The following is a 17,725-nucleotide window of genomic DNA, read 5'->3' as shown; positions in this document are numbered from 1 at the left end:
GAGAGAGAGAGAGAGAGTGTGTGTGTGAAGAACGCTGATGAGATATGAAATAACCAGTAGCCAATTGAATAAGCTACCCTTTTGGATTTATATATTTGTAAATCTGACTCTCAGTGCCTCACCAACCATGAACCTCACCGCACGTCACTGCAAATCACAGTGTTAAGGCAGAACTTATCTGTAGGCATATTTAAAAAAAAAAAAACAAGTGTCAATGAAAGTTCTGTATGTGTAAACCTCTACGAGTTAAACAAACAAAAAAATAAATAAAATCAAACAGCAGTAAAAGCCGCCGCTGCCTTGCGTGCCAAAGTTGAAACAAGGATTTTGCCGGACCTGTTAGCGCTCAGAGTAAGTGATTGGCATGACTCTCAGCCACTACCACACCAAGCTTTAGTTCAATATCTGTGACTCTGAGCCTTAATGCTGCAAGCGGTGCGGCTTTGTAGTTTACTAAAGTCATACTAAAACATCACGACTTCTTCCATATATAAGGTGCACCGGTTTATAAGGCGCACTGTCGTTTTTTGAGAAAACTGAAGACTTTTAAGTGCGCCTTATAGTCCGGAAAATATCCGGTATCTGTTATCATTGGCAGCCACTTTGACTCCAGAAAGGTAATTATTTGTAGAGGAACATCCACAGTTTCATTAAAATCTGTTTTAGGATTTGTAAGGTATTCTGCAAACAGATCAAAAAAATAAATAAACAAAACTCCTCTGTCTCTAAAGTCAAATTTAAACACATTCAGAGGCACTGCTGAATTCTTCTTTCTCATAATGATAATTAAAAACCACTGAAAACTTTTAAAAGTGCTGATTCTCTGCTATGATGAGCTTGAAAAGCAGACCATCATCATCGCCCGTGCCTGATTATTACTGCTGCTGCAGACACGAGGAGGCTCAGAGCGGCATCTCTTCTGTAATCGAACACTTCAGTCCCACCTGCTGCACGTCTCCTCACAGCCTCGCCGCTCTCATACTGATCTTCGGCTGCTCTCAGAAGCCACTCTTGCTTTTCCTGCTAATGCAGCTCCTCCTGGCCTGTGCGCTTCAGGACCTTCAAACCAAACATCACATCTGCGGCGCTCCTTAAGAAGCAATATTCTGGAAGAGCGCTTCAAACGCTGTTCATTACAAACACTGAAGACCAGAATTAAGACATCTCAAGATCACTGCCTGACTGAGGAAAAACAAAAATTTATTTTATTTTTTTACCCCCCTTTCTATCCAACTCTTCTGAAGGGAAACAGCAAACTGTAAAGTTCTCAGCTATCAAATCTTTTATCGATTTGGCCTTTTAGAGGAGCCAGTGCAGCAAAAAGATTTGTTTGTTTTCCCAAACAACATATAGGTAAATATATATATATATATATATATATATTCACCAACTAGTGGCAAAAAGCCGCAGCCAAGGCGAAGGGTTAATTATGTTGTGCTTTTACTGGAAGTCACACTTCCAAGATATATATAAAAAAAGATGTCCAAAATGTCAACAGCATACATTAAGCCTTAATGTGAGCTTTTTTCTGTCTTGGGTGCGAAGTCACTTGAACAGAAAATTCAACATCTTTTCTCCTTGTGTTACTTTATCCCTGAATGCTCCCCTCAACCTTTTTATCTGAGCAAATCCTCCCATCTTTTATCTGTTTAAGTAGTGCTTCGCTCAGCCTGAAGGATGCTGCCAGTCAATAACTGAAGACGAGAGCGGCACGGATGGCTCTTATTTCACCTGCTGCAGCACAATGAGACTTAATGCACAACAAATCAGGAGGAAGCCATTGCTCACTATAAAGTAGACCAGAAACCTAAAATGACTGACCGATTCTACTATTTGTGGATGTAAAAAATTAAAAAAACAGCAAACTGGGTTCTTCAAATAAGCTGGCAGTATAATGGTTCCTCTGGAGAGAAGTCAAAGGAAATGACAAAGTTTTCACCCTTTCAGGAACCGTTAAAAGCTCCTCCCTGCTGCTTCTTTTACTGATGGATGAGTGCTCAACATTTCCTCCATCTTTCTACGAACGCTCATATTTAGGATGTTATAAGATAAAGGTAATAATGTGCTGAATCCTTCATGCTGTGACAAAAACACACAAAGCCTCCGAAAGGTGCAGAATGTTCTGTTTTCAAAGCATTTCCCCCCCCATGTGCCAGTCTCTTTTTTTATTATTAAAATTGATTAAACTCAAACAATGAACAAAGCCTAAAGTTTTTGTTTTTTTAAAAATATGTCAAAACACAAAAGGTGTGTTCAAAACAGCAAGCTCTCACATCAGAACTTCCAACCATTAAAATGTTTTGAAATGTTTGTTTAAAAGAATAAAAGGCAACTTTTCTTTATGAGACTTACAAAAGGTTTTTGTTGTTAGTGCTGCGGTTGTAAAAACCACTTTGCTAGTCGCTGTTTCCATCCATCCACCCTTTAACTGAGGTCGGGTCCAGGAGGCAAACCCAGACACCCCTTTCCCCAAAAGAACCTGTCCTCCTGGGGGCCCCAGGGCGTTTCAGGCCAGAGAGGAAATATAGTTCCTCCAGCAGGTTCTGGCTCCATACCCAAGCCTTAACCATCAGATGCCCGAATCATCTCAGCTAGACTCTGAGCTCTTCCTGAGGCTGAGGCCAGCCACCCTACAGAGGGAACTCATACCACCTGCTCGTACCCAGGACCTTGTTCATAGAAACGTAGACGAACCAGTAAATCGAGAACTTTGCCTTTGGGCTCAGCTCCTTCACCGTGGTGGACCAGGGCTGTCATTAATATTACTGCTGGATGAGGCCCTGGTGTGTTGGTCTGTCCTCCCATCGCTCATGAACAAGACTCCCACATACCCAAAGTCTCCCCACCACCCCTCCAACACAACCCGCAGAAAAACACCCTTTTTCCACTTTAAGTTTCTACAGCAAAGGGCACAAAAACACCCAACCGGAGACATCTTTATCTGCTTTAATAGATTAAATTAGTTGTCAAATCTGTAGTTTTGCACACAAATTCCAACAAAACCAACTTTTTCAGAGCGTTTTTTTTTTTTCTTTTTAAGGCTGCCACTTAGACACCTCTTGGACTCAGTTAGGAACCCATCCCATACTGTGCTTTTCCTCTCTCCTGCCTTCTCCAGCACTTTGATCATCCTTCTGCTTCCAGACTTTGCCCGAGTTTTGCGATCTGTACTCCTCTCTGCGCCGACCGGGCCTGAATAAATCACCGCTATTTGAACTCGTCTACCTGCAGCCGTGCAGCGGGTCCAGGCCCTTCGAGCTCAGCGTTGCACACGAGAGCCTGAAATGTTGGGGAGATTTTGTCAGTTGTGGCGTTTTCCACGGGAATTGACTGAAGATGAAACAGAGACACCTGCTGATCCCCAAAAAGACTTCACTCACTTTAATGAGGGCTGTTCTCAGGCAGAGCCCTGCTCAACCTCTGATCGCAGCTTCGCTTCTGTCGTCAGGCCTCCTCTCAGCTGGTGAGTCAAAATAAAGTAAAAAATACTGTCAGCTAACATATTGCAGCCTGTGGTTGAACGTCAGCACAGAATGTCTCGGTAGCAGGCGTTAAAAACTGTCAGAGATGCTTCTTTTTATTTGCTTTCACCCTTATTTTCCACTCTTACCCAGAAAAATTAACCTCTCACCTACAAAAGGACGCAAATGTGAGATTTTGTTTGATTTCACTTGATTTGAATCACAGCTCATTTAAAAAACAGAGCCAAGCAAAGGGCATAACGAAAGAAAAGCTGAGCTCACATTTCTGCTCAACAAACGAGTGAAACTGTAGTTTCTGTGGAAATGCAGCGAGGGATGAAAGACTTTGCGGAAGAGGCTGAAACTAAATTAGACGGAGTAAAAAATAAAAGTTAAAAAAACCAAAAGGTCAGAGCACCCATCTCCTGAACATTCTGATAAATGAACGGCTACAAGAGCACAAAGTATATAACAAAAACGGGACTGAACTGGCTTCATGTGGGGTTCTAAACTGGAGAAACAAAGACAATATATAGACTGAGGAGGGGTGAAAACTGGTGAGATGCTGCTGAGGAGCTGAGTTAAATGATCAGGGAAACACTGGCTGACAAAAGTATTTAGCACTTAACAGATCTAAGTTAGAAACTCAAGAAAACCAAAACAAGACGCCTCAAAACTCTAAAAGTGTGTCAGTCAGTACATATCAGACGGCGTAGCGATGACGCCATTTTATTCCAACTTTCTTTATTGAGTTTTAACAGCTTAACATTAACAATATTAATCATTAGGACAATGAAAATGCAGTAATCACAGATAATGGAGAGAGAAGAACAGAACAAAACTAAATTTGAGCTAATTTTTCCCCACCCCAACCCTAACACACCCCGATCTAGGTCCAAACACAAGACAAACATTTAGCAGAGATCCGGCTTAAAAGAGCAAAAGTTATACAGTTTTAAAAATATCCAGAGTGGTGTGTACGGCACCTTAGTCTGTATAAAGATCTACCTACAACAGAACAAAGCCACCTTTAGACTGAAATGAAACCAAAGTTTAGTTTGAAAACTCTTTTTCACTAAAAGATAAAACGTTTCAGTGTTTTGATTTCCACTTTAGTTTTTGTCCTTCAAAGAGGAGTTTGTTTGAGCTTTCGGGGGGGGGGTTGGTTCTGAGCGTTGAGTCCACTTCGGGTCAAAACACAAACTGTGAAGTGAAGTGTGAGGAGAGGTAGGTGGACGGTGGAGACAGTGGGAGTGGAGGAGCAACAGGAGGAAATTGCGTTTGGAGGCAAAGTGGAATGCAGTTTTCTAATCCTTTCAAGTTGGGATTTCTAATTTTCAAGACACCAAACAAACAACTTCGGCACTCGAGAGGATTACCTTTCTGCTTTATCTTTATTCAGGAACTCTCCAAAGCAGAAACGCTCATTTCACGGGTTAGTGAGCATAAAAACAAACACAACAACTTTGTTGTTGAACTGGAGTCGGTGAGCACACAGAAGTTCAAACTAAATGTCAGCTGGAGGTGTGGTGGCTCTGAAAGTCTTCATGCTGTCAGAAAAACTGTTGTCTCTCTCTGCCCTACGAGAGTTTTCATTCCCGGGCTGCTATAATTAAACTTAAGGTGGGCGATTAGTGCCTGAATCCACAAAGTGTTTCATTAAAAGCCCAGTTTGAGAAATTCTTTACGTGTTTGTTTGTTTTTTCTACTAATTTTCTGTTTTACTAAAGATCAGACTGGTGAAGTCTGATTATTGACAGGAGGAAGACCTTATTCTTGCACTTGTTCTGTTTTTTTTTTCTCCTTTTTCTGACAGTTTTATTGACACTCTGTCTGCTCTCAGTCAACTGCCTCCAAACCAAACACTGCTGCTGTCTGACAGACATGAGCTCGGTCCCAGGGAAATGAGAAATTCGGAGTTAAACGTGTATTTAGTGTTTCATCTGGTGGACATTTGTCAGCAGTCACTAAATAAAACTATGCTGATTCACAGAGAGTGTGGTCGTCCCACTGAAAGTGAAAAGTTCTCCCTAAGTTTAGCCAACAAACCACCTTTATTAAAGGATCTGCTGACAGGACACCTGCAGGATCATAAAATTATTTAGTGCAAACTTTCTAGAGTCTAAAAATGCAAAAACTTCAATATCTGAAAAAAACTTGATTTTTTGACTGTAAATTTGTCGCGGTGCGCACGATGCCCGTATTATTGCATTAAGAACCCTCATGAGCAGCAGGGACACGTTAGAAATTTGTAGCCTACATTAGTACAATAAACTCGCTGGAGGTGGGTTTTATTTTAGCACACGGGAGACATGGGAGTCCCAATCATAGGAACAATCGGCTGCTGCTGCTTTTAAAGAAGCTGGGGAGGATTTATGAAGCTTTTTGTTTCTAATATTTCCTCGTAGAAAAGTCAGGGCGGTTACTGTTTTCTTGTGTTTTCTAACTTTAAAGTTTCATTCCCAATTAGAGACTAAAATGCCGTTTCTCCATCTGTCGGCCATCTGCTGCACCGAGCAACCTGGTTTATTTGCATCAGAACATGGGAGCGAGAAGAAGCCTGATGTGGAAACTTTCAGATTTGCGTCGCAGCTTCACGGGAACTAATGAGGTCGAACTGCGGATGTTCACGCAATCATCATTTTCCCTCTTGTCGACGGTGCGAACAATCGTTATATACACTCGACTGCAAGACGTTTCTGGAAGTTACACGAGATGATTATCTTTTGTCTGGTTTCCCTGCCGCTCCACAGCTTCACAGAACGGAGGTGCAGAAGTGCGACTCAGCCGGAGGGGCGTCTGACTCTTAGCGAATTCCTTTCTGACAAGGTAATGTGAGAATCCCTTCAAAGAACCGTCACCTGGAGATGCTTTCACCTCCTGCTCCTGCAGGCTGATCTTCACTGCATCCTTCATGAGAGCAGCTGGATTTACGTCCGCAGACATGATCACTGCTTCCACCCTGCACCCATTTCTGTGGAGAAAAACACACACACATACACACATAAAGGGTTAGTTACATTTATAAGAACTCACATTGCTTTTTCACATTCAGAGCAGACTAAAAACTTTCCGTCGGCTTGTGAGTCCACACGGAGGCATAATACGGTCAATTAGCAGCCACTTCCTGTGCACAGTCATACTTTATTTTCCTACACAAACACTGAAGGAAATGCTGGCATGAAGAGTGTCCTTAAATATTCATACAAGTCTTTAAAAAAGTCATTTCACACAACCCAGAATTTGTGACTAAAGGCCCACTTCTTGAGACTTCTTGATTCAGACGCTGCAGATTGCATTAAGGATTAACTTTAACTCACCCCCCATCCTGGCTGTTGTTTATGTGCTGCATGTACGAACGGAAAACTACTTGGGATGCAAAAATTCCTTCAAGAGGGGGAAAAAAAGCAGCTCCGAGTCGCGGTCTTGTTTCTGTAGGCAGAGGTAGAAGACCTTCCACTGCCGCGGGCCAGTTTTCACGTGGAAAGTCTGGGTTCCCTCCCTCCCTCCCTCCCTCCCTCCCACCTTCTCCTCTGGTCTCAGAGCAGTTTTTGTGCACACTTTCAGCCTTTGACTGAGTGGCTCCAACATGGCATCCCAGCAGCTCTGGTTGAAGTTAACGGGGGTGGCGGTGCTGCTGACTCTAACAGCTCTTAGAGGTAAGCACAGCTCGGTTTTTCCCTCCGCTTCTGTTTTGTTTCTTTTCCTCGACATCAGTCACATTCGCAGCCTGAGCCAGTTTAAGACTTTTTCTGGTGGACGGTTTTCTCAGTGGGGGGGAAGCAAGTCAGAACTGTAGATGTAATCATGCTCTTAGAAAGCATAAAAACTAAATTAAAAGGAATAGAAATGTTTTTTTTTTAAAAAAGGTATTTTAATCCTGCTCATTTGTCTAGTTTCTACTGGAACCACAAACACCTCAATCTTTAATTTATCTGAATGTATTTTCCATTTACGTTAGTTTGGAGGAAGATTTACATTTTTACATTCACTTCTGTTAAAGTTAAACTAAAGTAAAAAGTCTGCAAAGTAAAGTGGGGAGCAGAACTCACAGACTTCAGCCACATTCTTCTGTAGAGCAAGTAAAGTCAAATTTAAAAAGAATCTGAATATTATTTTTCACTGTGTGAATAATTTACTGTGTGCTACATTTTGCAGCTACTTTTTCTTTAAACAATGTGGTGCAGTTTGAGGGAATCTACATTTATTCAAGTTTCAGGAGTTTGCAGAGTTTGGAGCTGTGACTGAAAACTTGCGGCTGGGCAGAAATCGGCACCTTTTTTTACAGAATTTCTGGTTTATGAGCCAAAATAGGAAAAAAAAAAAACAAAGGTCTGATACCCCAGTCATGTCAATAAATAGTATTTGTTGTGTGCAAAGAGGCTAAAACAAGAGATATAATTAAATAATCACAGTTACAGTCATTCCCCTCCGTGCATCTGACTCACCCGACTTTAAGCCTTCAGTGGATTTCTTCTAAGAATCTCATTTTATGAGCGCCAGTTTTAAAAGTTAAATGCTGCCTTTAGGTGTTTTAATTCCAGGAGCAGAAATGAAGCTTTTGCTAAGTGATCTAACGTGTCTGGACTCTTCATAAAATATTAGCATAAAGAGAAGAATTTCACTAACATATGCTGTGTACCTTCCCTCAGGGGACACGGATCTGGCGCCGGAGCCTGAAATTCATGCTTTATTCTTCCGGAGACAGTTTTTTAGGGCTAAACGCTTCACCAAATGGCATTTCATTTTAAAAGAAGTCATAAAATTGTCCAACATATTGGGGGTTTTCACGCAGCTAGAGGGGAAATCACCACTGACAAATTCGATTCAATCTTTTTTGAGTTATAAACTTCAGACAGCAGGAGCTCTTTGAAAGCCCCTCTTCACCATAAAATGCTTATTTTTCACAACACAAAGGACTGAAGGAAATGTTTGCTCAGATCTCTTTAAAGGCTTTTTGGTAGAATCAGACTTTGCAGAATCCTTTAGAACTGAGCAACTGATCAATTTAATTAAGACTGGCAAGATACTGAGTATCTAAACACACAGAGATCAACAGATTGACAAAGGGGTTGAGAAAAGTGAATTAAAATAACAAAGACGGAGTGATCCCTGCAGACAGAATCATGAACCAAATCCCACCCAGAACCCAGGCAGGGAATTAAATTACAATATTTTATTGGGATTGTTTAAAGAAAAAGATCCTCAGACATGCAGAATGCTTTTTAGAAATTACAGGATGGGAGTAATTTTGACTCCTGATGGTGAAAATAACAGCTTTTATAAAACGTGATAATATTTCTTTGTAAATCAAGGTTTTCAAATTCGGTCCATGGATATTTTAGCTTGAACTAAGTGGTGTTCTTGTATCTGTCATAAGGCAGCAGGGTATCTGCGAGTGGAAGAGCAGGATAAATGAAAACTTTGGCAAAGATTTTTATTTTTTTTTTAAATCTACACCGTTTCACTCTTAAAGCCGATCGATAGAAACTTCACAAAGAAAATGCCAAGTCAATAAATCCAGCTGCTGACTGGTTGTCCAGTGGTTCAGTCTGGACAGAATCAACGTTGTTGTTTTTTTTTTTTAGTCGTGTTGCTAAAGCTGCACGGCTTAAAAAAAAAAAAAAAACTAGAACAAATCAAAGAAAAGGTCACATTCTGATCAAGTTTTTAGTCCTGAAGTTCCTTATCAGCTGTATTCTGTCATTATTACTAGGGAAGGTGTTAGTAAGCTAATTAATGCATTATCATCAATAAATGAAGGGGTTTGTTTATTTACAGGGATTCAATCATCAGATTAGTCATCTGGAGAAAATCTTTAGTTCTTTCTCTCTAACTTTAAAACACTGAGAGAACAATTTCTCCACAAGCAGACAGATTGTAAAATGAAGCTGATTTTGAAGCATATGTATAAGTATACAGCTATACACTTCCTTTACTTTTGTATTTTTTGTGTTTTAAATTGAGCAAAACTAATCAGAAAAAGCTCTGAGCGTATCTGAGCGTTTGCAGTTCAAAAATAAAAGGTAATCCTCATGAGAAGAAGTACTTTGTCCTGCAGAGTTTAACGCAGTCTAATATCATTCCTCCTCAGTGTGAGACGACCGCAGGAGGAAAAAACCATCAGTAACATTTTCTATACAGAGTAAACAGGAACTGGCATCGTCTCTTCTAACCTCCCTTATTGCTCTAAATTCACTAAACCTGTGCACAAACTAACATCGTCGCACAAAAAAAGTTGAGCGGAACTGAGAATGAGCAAAAAATGAGCTTTAGTGCAATCAGTTTAAGAAGAGTATGACTGGAGGTTTGATGAATGGCAAAAAGAATTAATAAAATAATAAATAAATAAATCTGACTGATGGATCTGAATGGTCCCTTTAAAGTGATCATTCAGATCTTAAGCAGCTGGGTTTTCTAGAATGGTTATAGACGAATAACATCTTACCTGTTGCAGATAGCTCTTTGAATGACCTCAGTGGATCAGCTTAAAACTTCAATCTGAAAAATGTGATGAAAATGTGATGAGGATTCAATAAAATGCAGTTCAGAAACATTTACACCTCAGTCAGGTTATGGCTGATTACATCATATACTGTGGTCATTTGCAAAAGCGAAAAGCAGCAGCAGCAGCAGCAGCTGTAGCACTTCTGGTGCACCTTGAACACTTTCAGCAGGATTATTATCATCTTATTGACAGAACAACTGTACAACGAAAAAATAGTTTTTGCACATACCACTAATTTTCTTTGGTAAATTGAAATTAAAATGGAAACAATCCACTTTAGTCTTGGTTTCGCTCAAACTCACTCTTAGCTCATCAGTCTGGTCAGAATTAAACTGTTTCGTCTAAGCTAAGGTCGTTCAAAGAGATGCCCAACAGGTAAGATATTCATTGCTCATAACCTTTCCACAGAGTCCCATTTTAAAACCATCTGAACTATCCCTTTAAGAAGAACAGCGTTGAACTCATGGTTTCTTTTGACTCACCCATACAGATGTGTCCAGTGACAGCCATTTGCTCAATATCCTAAAGAAAAGAGATGGTAACGCCACTAAAATGACACTTGTTACAGTAAAATCGTTCCTTTAAAAGCTGCTTTCAGGTGCAGCCTTGTGACATTTTGCATCGTTGGTTAACTCTTTCCATCCAGCGGCGGAAGCTGGTAAGGTCCCATCAAAGTCTGCCGTCACCATTCCTCCTTCCAAGGCCCAGGAATTCCTGGCAAAGCTGAGCAGAACCAAGAGGAACCTTTGGGATCGCAGCAGACCCGACGTCCAGCAGTGGATCATGCAGTTCATGTCCATGGGATATGATGAGGCGGTGAGTTGTGCCTGTTCCTGGAGAGCTCAGGGGAAAAAAAAAAACATTTAACCAGAGAATTTAATTTGCCCTGCATCACCATAAGTGTAGAATAAACAAAAATCTGCTCTGGCATTTAAACGACGCTCTTCAAACGGCACTTTTATATCTAAAAAGGTTATTTGGGTGAACAGATATGAACTTCTTCTGTCATACAGTCACTGGGGACAGAAAGGAGGAGATAAAGATGGCTAAGAGAAGGAAGCAGAAATTATCCTCCTCCTGCATCTTCTAACATCTGACAGCATGTTCCGGCTGCATTTCTCCCGCATTATTCTGCACGACACCTTGTGCATATGCCATTTAATTGCTGCTTCCTTAAAAGGCCAAAGCTGTCAAAGGATTTGGCCTTTTCAACGTCGGGGCTTTCATCCGAGTCCGTCAGTCGGCGCCGCGCCTGCTGTCAGTCTTATCTGCTGCCGGGTTTTCTTTCAACCAGATGTCTGTGGCGTTCTCTCCTCTCCAGAGGCTGGAGGCCGACCTGCAGTACTGGATGGACCACGCGCGCGCCAACGACCCGGGACGGCAGCATCACTACGATGAAAACGCCCCCATTGGCCCTCGTGACTCCTCTTCTTACAGACACGGAGCGAACGTCAACTACGACTATTATTAACTCCAAAGTCACACACACTCAGTATGTTGCCATCACTCTGGAAGAAATTAAATTGACTTACTAAGTAATGCAATGTGATAGTTTTCTATTTTTTCTTCTCTTTTTACACCTGACAAACCCTTCATGTTCCATCTTATTCATCCTGATTACACCCACATGTGTGAAGTCCTGTCTATCTGAAACTGAACTAATTAAATCAACTTTAAACCTACGCCTGGTCTCTGAAAATAACGTAATGCCTACACATCCACCAATAAACTCAGAAGTACTACATTCACCGTCAATTTCATTCACAAACTATTAGAAATATTTTATTAAAATAGCATTTTCACATCAATAGAATAGCGAACATCCTCACGTGACGTTTCACAAACAGAATGGCTTTGAGAACCATATTTATGTCTTAGATGATTTGTCCGAAGCCTGCTGTGCTCTGCGGCCGTTGGAGGGCCGGGAGTCACTGATGAGACAACAGAACGTCCAGTGGAAAGCAACAAACCAAGGCAGCTCGTTGGACACGAAACAAGATAAAACCGATTTAAAAAAAACACAAATCATGGCTGCTCAGTTTTAACTGCCTCAGGTTTGTCACTGCGGTGCATTAAAATGCAAAAACACAGAGTGCACATAAAAACAAAGGCTGGATTTCAGGTTTGAATTCGTTGCCTCCTTGATTTAGTCGCACAAGCTTCAGTAAAAAAAACAAAAAATGAAAAAAAGGCCTCACCACAACACAGCTGCAGCTCCACCACAAGGCAACACTAGCTTTAAAAATAAAAAAAAAGAGCTGAAAGAAAAACTCGTCTTCCTCTTTGATTTTTGTTTCTTTTTAAACAAGAAGTACACGGTTCCCAAAAGTGCACGACTCAGCAGCGTCCTCCGAAGAGCCGCTCTTCGTGGAGTCTTATGTTTGGGTTTTGTAGTGGAGTGTGGCGTCGCGGCGTCTCAGTTGTGCCTCGGTCGGCCTTTCTTCATGCGGGCGGCTTTAGGCTTGGGGATGTACTGGTTGTTGGCCTGGTGCTCCAGCTCTCTGCTGAAGTACTGAATAGTTTTGTTCAGGCCTTCCTCCAGCGGCACCTGTTTAACAGAAGAGGCAAAAACATCCAACGTTACGCTGCCACTTTAACAAACGCGTACAAGTCCGAGATCATCTGTAAGCTGTTATTAAAGCCCAAACTTGAGGCAGGAGCTAGTCCAGATAATAAGAAATGAAGCAGAGATAATGTCTCCCCTCTACAGTCATTAAAGCAAAACACACAGCTAACCTTATATTTAAAAAACAGGAGCATAATATTAATTTCATTTATGTCTACAATTATAGAAAAGTCCATATTTGGACTAAAAATAATACGTTGTGTGATAATTTCTGATAAGGTCATCTCTTCTGAGTACTTTATTTTTAATGTAACATTAGGAAACTAAAAAAGAATGACATTTTTAACTGTCATCAAAAATATGCACAGGATCTACTTTTATTTTTATAAGATTTTGCTTTAAAAATACCGAAATATCAATGTTGTTTTTAAATAAAGTAAAAATGTAATTCCATTGTAAACTTTGGTTTTTGCAGTTATATCTTTATATATAAATTAAGCTGTAAGAACTTGAAAAAACAGTCTAGTTTTGCCAACTAAAAGCCTCAAATCCTTCAGTATTTGAGCTTTTAGGCTTCGTTGTTTTTACACTGAAATGTTACAAGTGCAGATGAAACGTGAAGCATTCAGACTCCTCCAGCTGACCGCTGTGCATCACATACCACTGGCTCCCAGCCGAGCATCATCTTGGCCTTTCGGATGTCAGGTCTTCTCCTCTGGGGATCGTCCTGGGCTTCTGACAGAAACTGGATCTGGCTTTGGCTCCCTACAAGAGATCGTACCGATATGACTCCCTACACTCCATCTGTTAGAGTCTTCTGTATGCTCAGCTTTGCTGCGTTTCCTGACACTAACATAAAGCTTCTGAAAGAATTTCTAAGGCTAAAAATGTGATTTATCACGCAGGAATTTCTCCAAGAAAGCAGGAGAGACCAAACTGAACTCAGGTAATTGAATCCTGTGAGCACATCCAGTGCCTGTTTCGTCTGTGAAGCTCTGAAAGTCAGAGATAAACACGCCGCCTTACCAACAAGACTTTTGATGAGGCGGGCAAACTCCAGTATGGTGTGTTCTTCTGGGTTCCCCTGCAACCCAAGCATTTACTTTCATTACATCAGTGTGAACAACAAACACTTTTAATTGGTCTGTCAGTTTGCCGGACAGCACAGAGTACCATGAACTCACCAGATTGACCGGACTGCTGATGTTACTGTTCATCAGCAACACGAGGCCGTTCACCAGGTCACTGAAAAACAAAACGTTTTCCTATCAAGGACTCGACGTGCAGAGATTTCTCAAAACTTATTAAAATTTATTATGACTCTAAAACAGTAGTTTCAGTATTTCCTTATCAAAACAAAACAAACAAAAAAAAAAAAAACCTTTCAAGGCTGTGACAAGTCAGCGTCAATGGAGCGGTTTCTTTTCATCAACAAAGAATGAATTCCTTCAACGAGGACAGTCATGACCATGATGTGTGCATTTAAACGTCTGACTAATCCGCCAGCTGTGATTGGCTCTCACCGTCGAAGCCGGGGGAATATTTAATGTCACCGCTTCGACCTCAAAAATCACACAGCCGTTCACGCTAATGCTATTTTATAACGCTTCACATCCCACGGTTATTTTAACAGAGGTATGATATTTCCTGCTGGGTGTGTGAGGAGCGCTACAGCTAGCTGCTGCCGCCACTATCTGTGCTGCAAATAACCACAGAATTAATCTAAATGAGCATCTGATGAAAACCTTACAGCAAAGATAACATTTATAGAACAGGAGCTGCATGAACCACCAAGAATTTATTTTGTATTTGAGTCGTGTTAAGATGGCAGCAATCCGCTTAAACTGGCTGTCTGATGAGAATTAAACTCTATCTTTCCAAAATTAGATCAAAATAGGTCAGTTGTTATTGGTTCATAACCTTTTTATGAGAGCCAACTTCAAAAGATCTGAACCATAACTTTAAGAAGTCTTGAAAAATGTGTTCTGGTTTAAATAATCTCTTTCTGCAAAAGCAACAGAGTGTGGGGTCAGATTTTATTTATATAAAACTGACTGAAATGCTCTCTTTTTGCCTTTTGGGTATCTCCCAGAAATATAGTATTTCCGACAAATTGCAGGATGGGCAGACAGCCAAAAGTGCTTCTTCTAAATTTTAGCAGTAACAAGAAAGAGTGGTTCCCATAAATTATTGAGCCACAAAAATAAGATTGGCATCCATATAAAAGTCTCAAGTTCTGCACTTTTTCCTCTAATCAGCCCAATACGACCACATCTTCTCACCCCTCACAGGGAACAATTAAAACTAGAAACTGAAGCTCAGAGAAAAAAAAAAAACATGTACACTTGACCTTGGAGGCTCGGAGAATCTTAGCAGCCTAAATTTCACTGCAGAACAGATTCAGTCTGTCGTGCAACACTAATTTATTCTTAAGAGAATATTGGAATATATATATGTATATATATATATATATATAGTAACTTCTGGTGATGCAGTCAGTTCAGATTTTCAAAGCAGATCACAAAGAATGGAGGCTGTTTTGACACCAAAGGGATTATTATGATGTTCCTCAGTAGATGTTTCACTCTGAAAGCTGAATAAGCTTTGATCAATAGGGGAGGAGGCCGGAGAGAAAATGTTAAGGCCGAGTGTACATTGCACCAATAGAGCCAACAACAAAAAACAAAGATCTTCACTGACGGCTTGAATGGGGAAGGCCAAACACGGAACTGAAATCTAAGACCGTGCTCAATATTTAGAATGATAAATCAGGTAGGTTTAACCTTCCAGAATGGCACGGTCTTAATGCAAAAAGGAGGAAAAGCTGTAAATACAGTTACTATTTGAGGCACGGACAACTAGCACTGCATGAACAAAGCAGCCGTTTTCTTATTCCACACACAGCAGGACTTACAAACGTATCCAAAACTGTGACAGAAATTTAAATATCTCCATGCACTTCTAAGGTTTTATTCCATCAGTTCAACAAAACTGCTTTTAGAACTAACAATAAACTAACCTTGACGGCAAAAAAAATACTGAAGTTTTAGTGAATCTGATGTTTTGTTTTGCTGAATATTCTTTTAGATCAAAAAGACAACATGTTATTTTTTCTTTTTTTGTCAGGTTGGTGTTAGATCTGAGTGTTTCAATGCGTCGGCAGTTGAAGAAATCGTGACTTTTTGAGAGTTGCCCTCAGGGAAAGCTTCACCCAAGAATTATTTACAAAAAACTAATCCCGCACGGGGGAACGGGTACGCGGCTTAATGAGATGGGAGAACTTCAAATGCTTCGTTTCTCTGATTTCTCTCGGTCAAACCGAAACGAATCAGTGTCATCGAAAAACAACCTGATAGCTGCTGTTTGAACCTGGAAATGCCTGATATTTCAGAGTCCAACTTAAAGGACTTTCCGCCTGCCTTAGGCCAATTATAAGATATCACCCTCCAGTAAAAAAACACCAATAAATAAATAAATTTGGTGAATACAAACAGGTTTACGACTTACCTTACGTACTGGAAGGCTCGAGTTTGGGAACCAGCACCGTACACCTAAAGAACAGCAGATGGATTATTTTCACCATGTCTTAAAAGATGCATTATTTTTCAGAAAATAACAGCCTGTTTGAAGGTCTGAGTAGAGAGGACTGACTAAGGAGAACAACAATTTTTATAAGCTCCATCCATCCATCCATCCATCTTCTTCCTCTTATCCGGGGTCGGGTCGCGGGGGCAGCAGCCTAAGCAGGGAGACCCAGACTTCCCCCTCCCCAGCCACTTGGGCCAGCTCCTCCGGGGGAATCCCAAGGCGTTCCCAGGCCAGCCGAGAAACATAGTCCCTCCAGCGTGTCCTGGGTCTTCCTCTGGGCCTCCTCCCGGTGGGACATGCCCAGAACACCTCACCAGGGAGGCGTCCAGGAGGCATCCTCACCAGATGCCCGAGCCACCTCAACTGGCTCCTCTCGACGTGGAGGAGCAGCGGCTCTACTCTGAGTCCCTCCCGGATGACCGAGCTTCCGGATGACCGGAATTTTTATAAGCTCTACTATCAAATTCAAGAGGCAACCCAATATCAGCAATTTGGACCAATCGACGAGTCTTTGATGTGTCTCAAACATGCGGGGAAAAAAAAACAAAAAACAGAGAACTTTAGGTTTAAAATACTTACGGTGAGAGGTTCTCCTTGTAGAGCCTGAAGGATGAAGTTACTGACAACACGTCCATCGTTCATGTGCATCCGGGAACCAAACGTGTTGAAGATTCTCGCCACCCTCACCTCCACGCCTTCCTGCAAGTGGAGAATGACGCTCGTAAGTCCCACGGAAAGGAAAAAACAAGCTTCTGGTGCCAAAAACCTTAAATAAAAACTAATTCAAGTAAATAGTACTTTACTAAAAACGTTCTTGATTACTTGTAATGTAAAAGCAGGAAAGACACATGGCTGTCAATGGTGTTCCTGTTGGTTTGCAGAATGACACCACTCACACTGAAGGAGATATTTTAGTGTTGCTACCTAAATTTCTCAGTTAGTGAGAATAATAACTCAGCTGTGTGTCAAGGAGCTGAAAAACAGCAAGGAGAGAGAAACCAACGGGTCGTGTATCGATTTTTAAGAATGAGCCAGAAAAGAAAAAAAAATAAGCATCAAGATGAAAAACAGACCTTTTAAAAAATTCACAAATGATCTTTTCAGACAAGCTTCGGTGTTTTCAGGAGGCATCGAGTCTCCTTCAGTCAGCATGTTGCTGCCAAGATGAAGAGCTGACTTTAGATTTATTTTGTGCACAAAAATCACATAAAAATGTACCAGAACTGCATCTCCAGTGATCACTGTAATAGAACATCAAAATATTCTTTTCTGATGTTTCCTTTTTTAATACCAGTTTCTTAAAAGAAGAATTAACCTTCTGACATTTTAGTTTGTTTTATTTCAGCCATTCGCTTAAACCAGTACAGGGATAACAACAGTTACTTAGCCTTAGTTTAATATTAAATATTAGTAACATTAATAATAATTAATTAGTTATTAATCCTCTGATGTCTACAGCATCCTGCACTACAAATGTGCCACTTTAAGCTCCTTAACATACAATAAATTTGAGCTTTTAGTTATTAAAACATAGTAAGCATGAGGAAAAAGTAAAGCCCTTCTCAATGATTTTTGTCCCAGAAATGAGTCTAACTTTTAATT

General features: G+C 40.7%; 2 protein-coding genes and 1 long non-coding RNA gene across 5 annotated transcripts in view; 1 reads left to right on the top strand and 2 right to left on the bottom strand.

The window, feature by feature from the left end:
- The window catches only part of LOC112450326, a 15,902-nt gene extending 5,438 nt beyond the window's left edge, over window positions 1-10,464 (bottom strand). The window contains exons 1-4 of one of the 2 annotated variants that reach the window (XR_005233279.1): window positions 9,910-10,464; window positions 6,323-6,435; window positions 3,381-3,460; window positions 3,226-3,279 (exon numbers count right to left, since the gene is read on the bottom strand). This is a non-coding gene — a long non-coding RNA (uncharacterized LOC112450326). Of the gene's footprint in view, window positions 1-3,225; window positions 3,280-3,380; window positions 3,461-6,322; window positions 6,436-6,781; window positions 6,966-9,909 lie in introns of those variants that run through there. The other variant, XR_003038899.2, reaches the window with a different exon arrangement.
- ecrg4a (ECRG4 augurin precursor a) lies at window positions 6,965-11,651 on the top strand. Of its 2 annotated transcripts, XM_017410329.3 has the most exons (4): window positions 6,965-7,120; window positions 10,460-10,507; window positions 10,616-10,785; window positions 11,291-11,651. In XM_017410329.3, the coding sequence occupies exons 1-4, from the start codon at window positions 7,051-7,053 to the stop codon at window positions 11,438-11,440; spliced, it is 438 nt and encodes a 145-aa protein (XP_017265818.1). In that variant the 5' UTR covers window positions 6,965-7,050; the 3' UTR covers window positions 11,441-11,651. The 2 variants fall into 2 exon arrangements, with proteins under 2 accessions (XP_017265818.1, XP_017265819.1); XM_017410330.3 differs by lacking the exon at window positions 10,460-10,507.
- uxs1 (UDP-glucuronate decarboxylase 1) overlaps window positions 11,541-17,725 on the bottom strand; it is a 25,592-nt gene continuing 19,407 nt past the window's right edge. Inside the window, exons 10-15 of the mRNA XM_017410328.3 lie at window positions 16,703-16,822; window positions 16,043-16,086; window positions 13,720-13,780; window positions 13,562-13,619; window positions 13,197-13,300; window positions 11,541-12,517 (exon numbers count right to left, since the gene is read on the bottom strand). Of these exons, the coding sequence (XP_017265817.1) occupies window positions 12,386-12,517; window positions 13,197-13,300; window positions 13,562-13,619; window positions 13,720-13,780; window positions 16,043-16,086; window positions 16,703-16,822 (519 nt within the window). The 3' untranslated portion in view covers window positions 11,541-12,385. The remainder of the gene's footprint in view (window positions 12,518-13,196; window positions 13,301-13,561; window positions 13,620-13,719; window positions 13,781-16,042; window positions 16,087-16,702; window positions 16,823-17,725) is intronic.

The sequence above is a fragment of the Kryptolebias marmoratus genome, linkage group LG6 (genome assembly GCF_001649575.2).
Source record: "Kryptolebias marmoratus isolate JLee-2015 linkage group LG6, ASM164957v2, whole genome shotgun sequence".
Classification (NCBI taxonomy): domain Eukaryota; kingdom Metazoa; phylum Chordata; class Actinopteri; order Cyprinodontiformes; family Rivulidae; genus Kryptolebias; species Kryptolebias marmoratus.
Note: the sequence above shows the minus strand (reverse complement) of the source record. Positions and strands in the feature narration are given on the sequence as shown.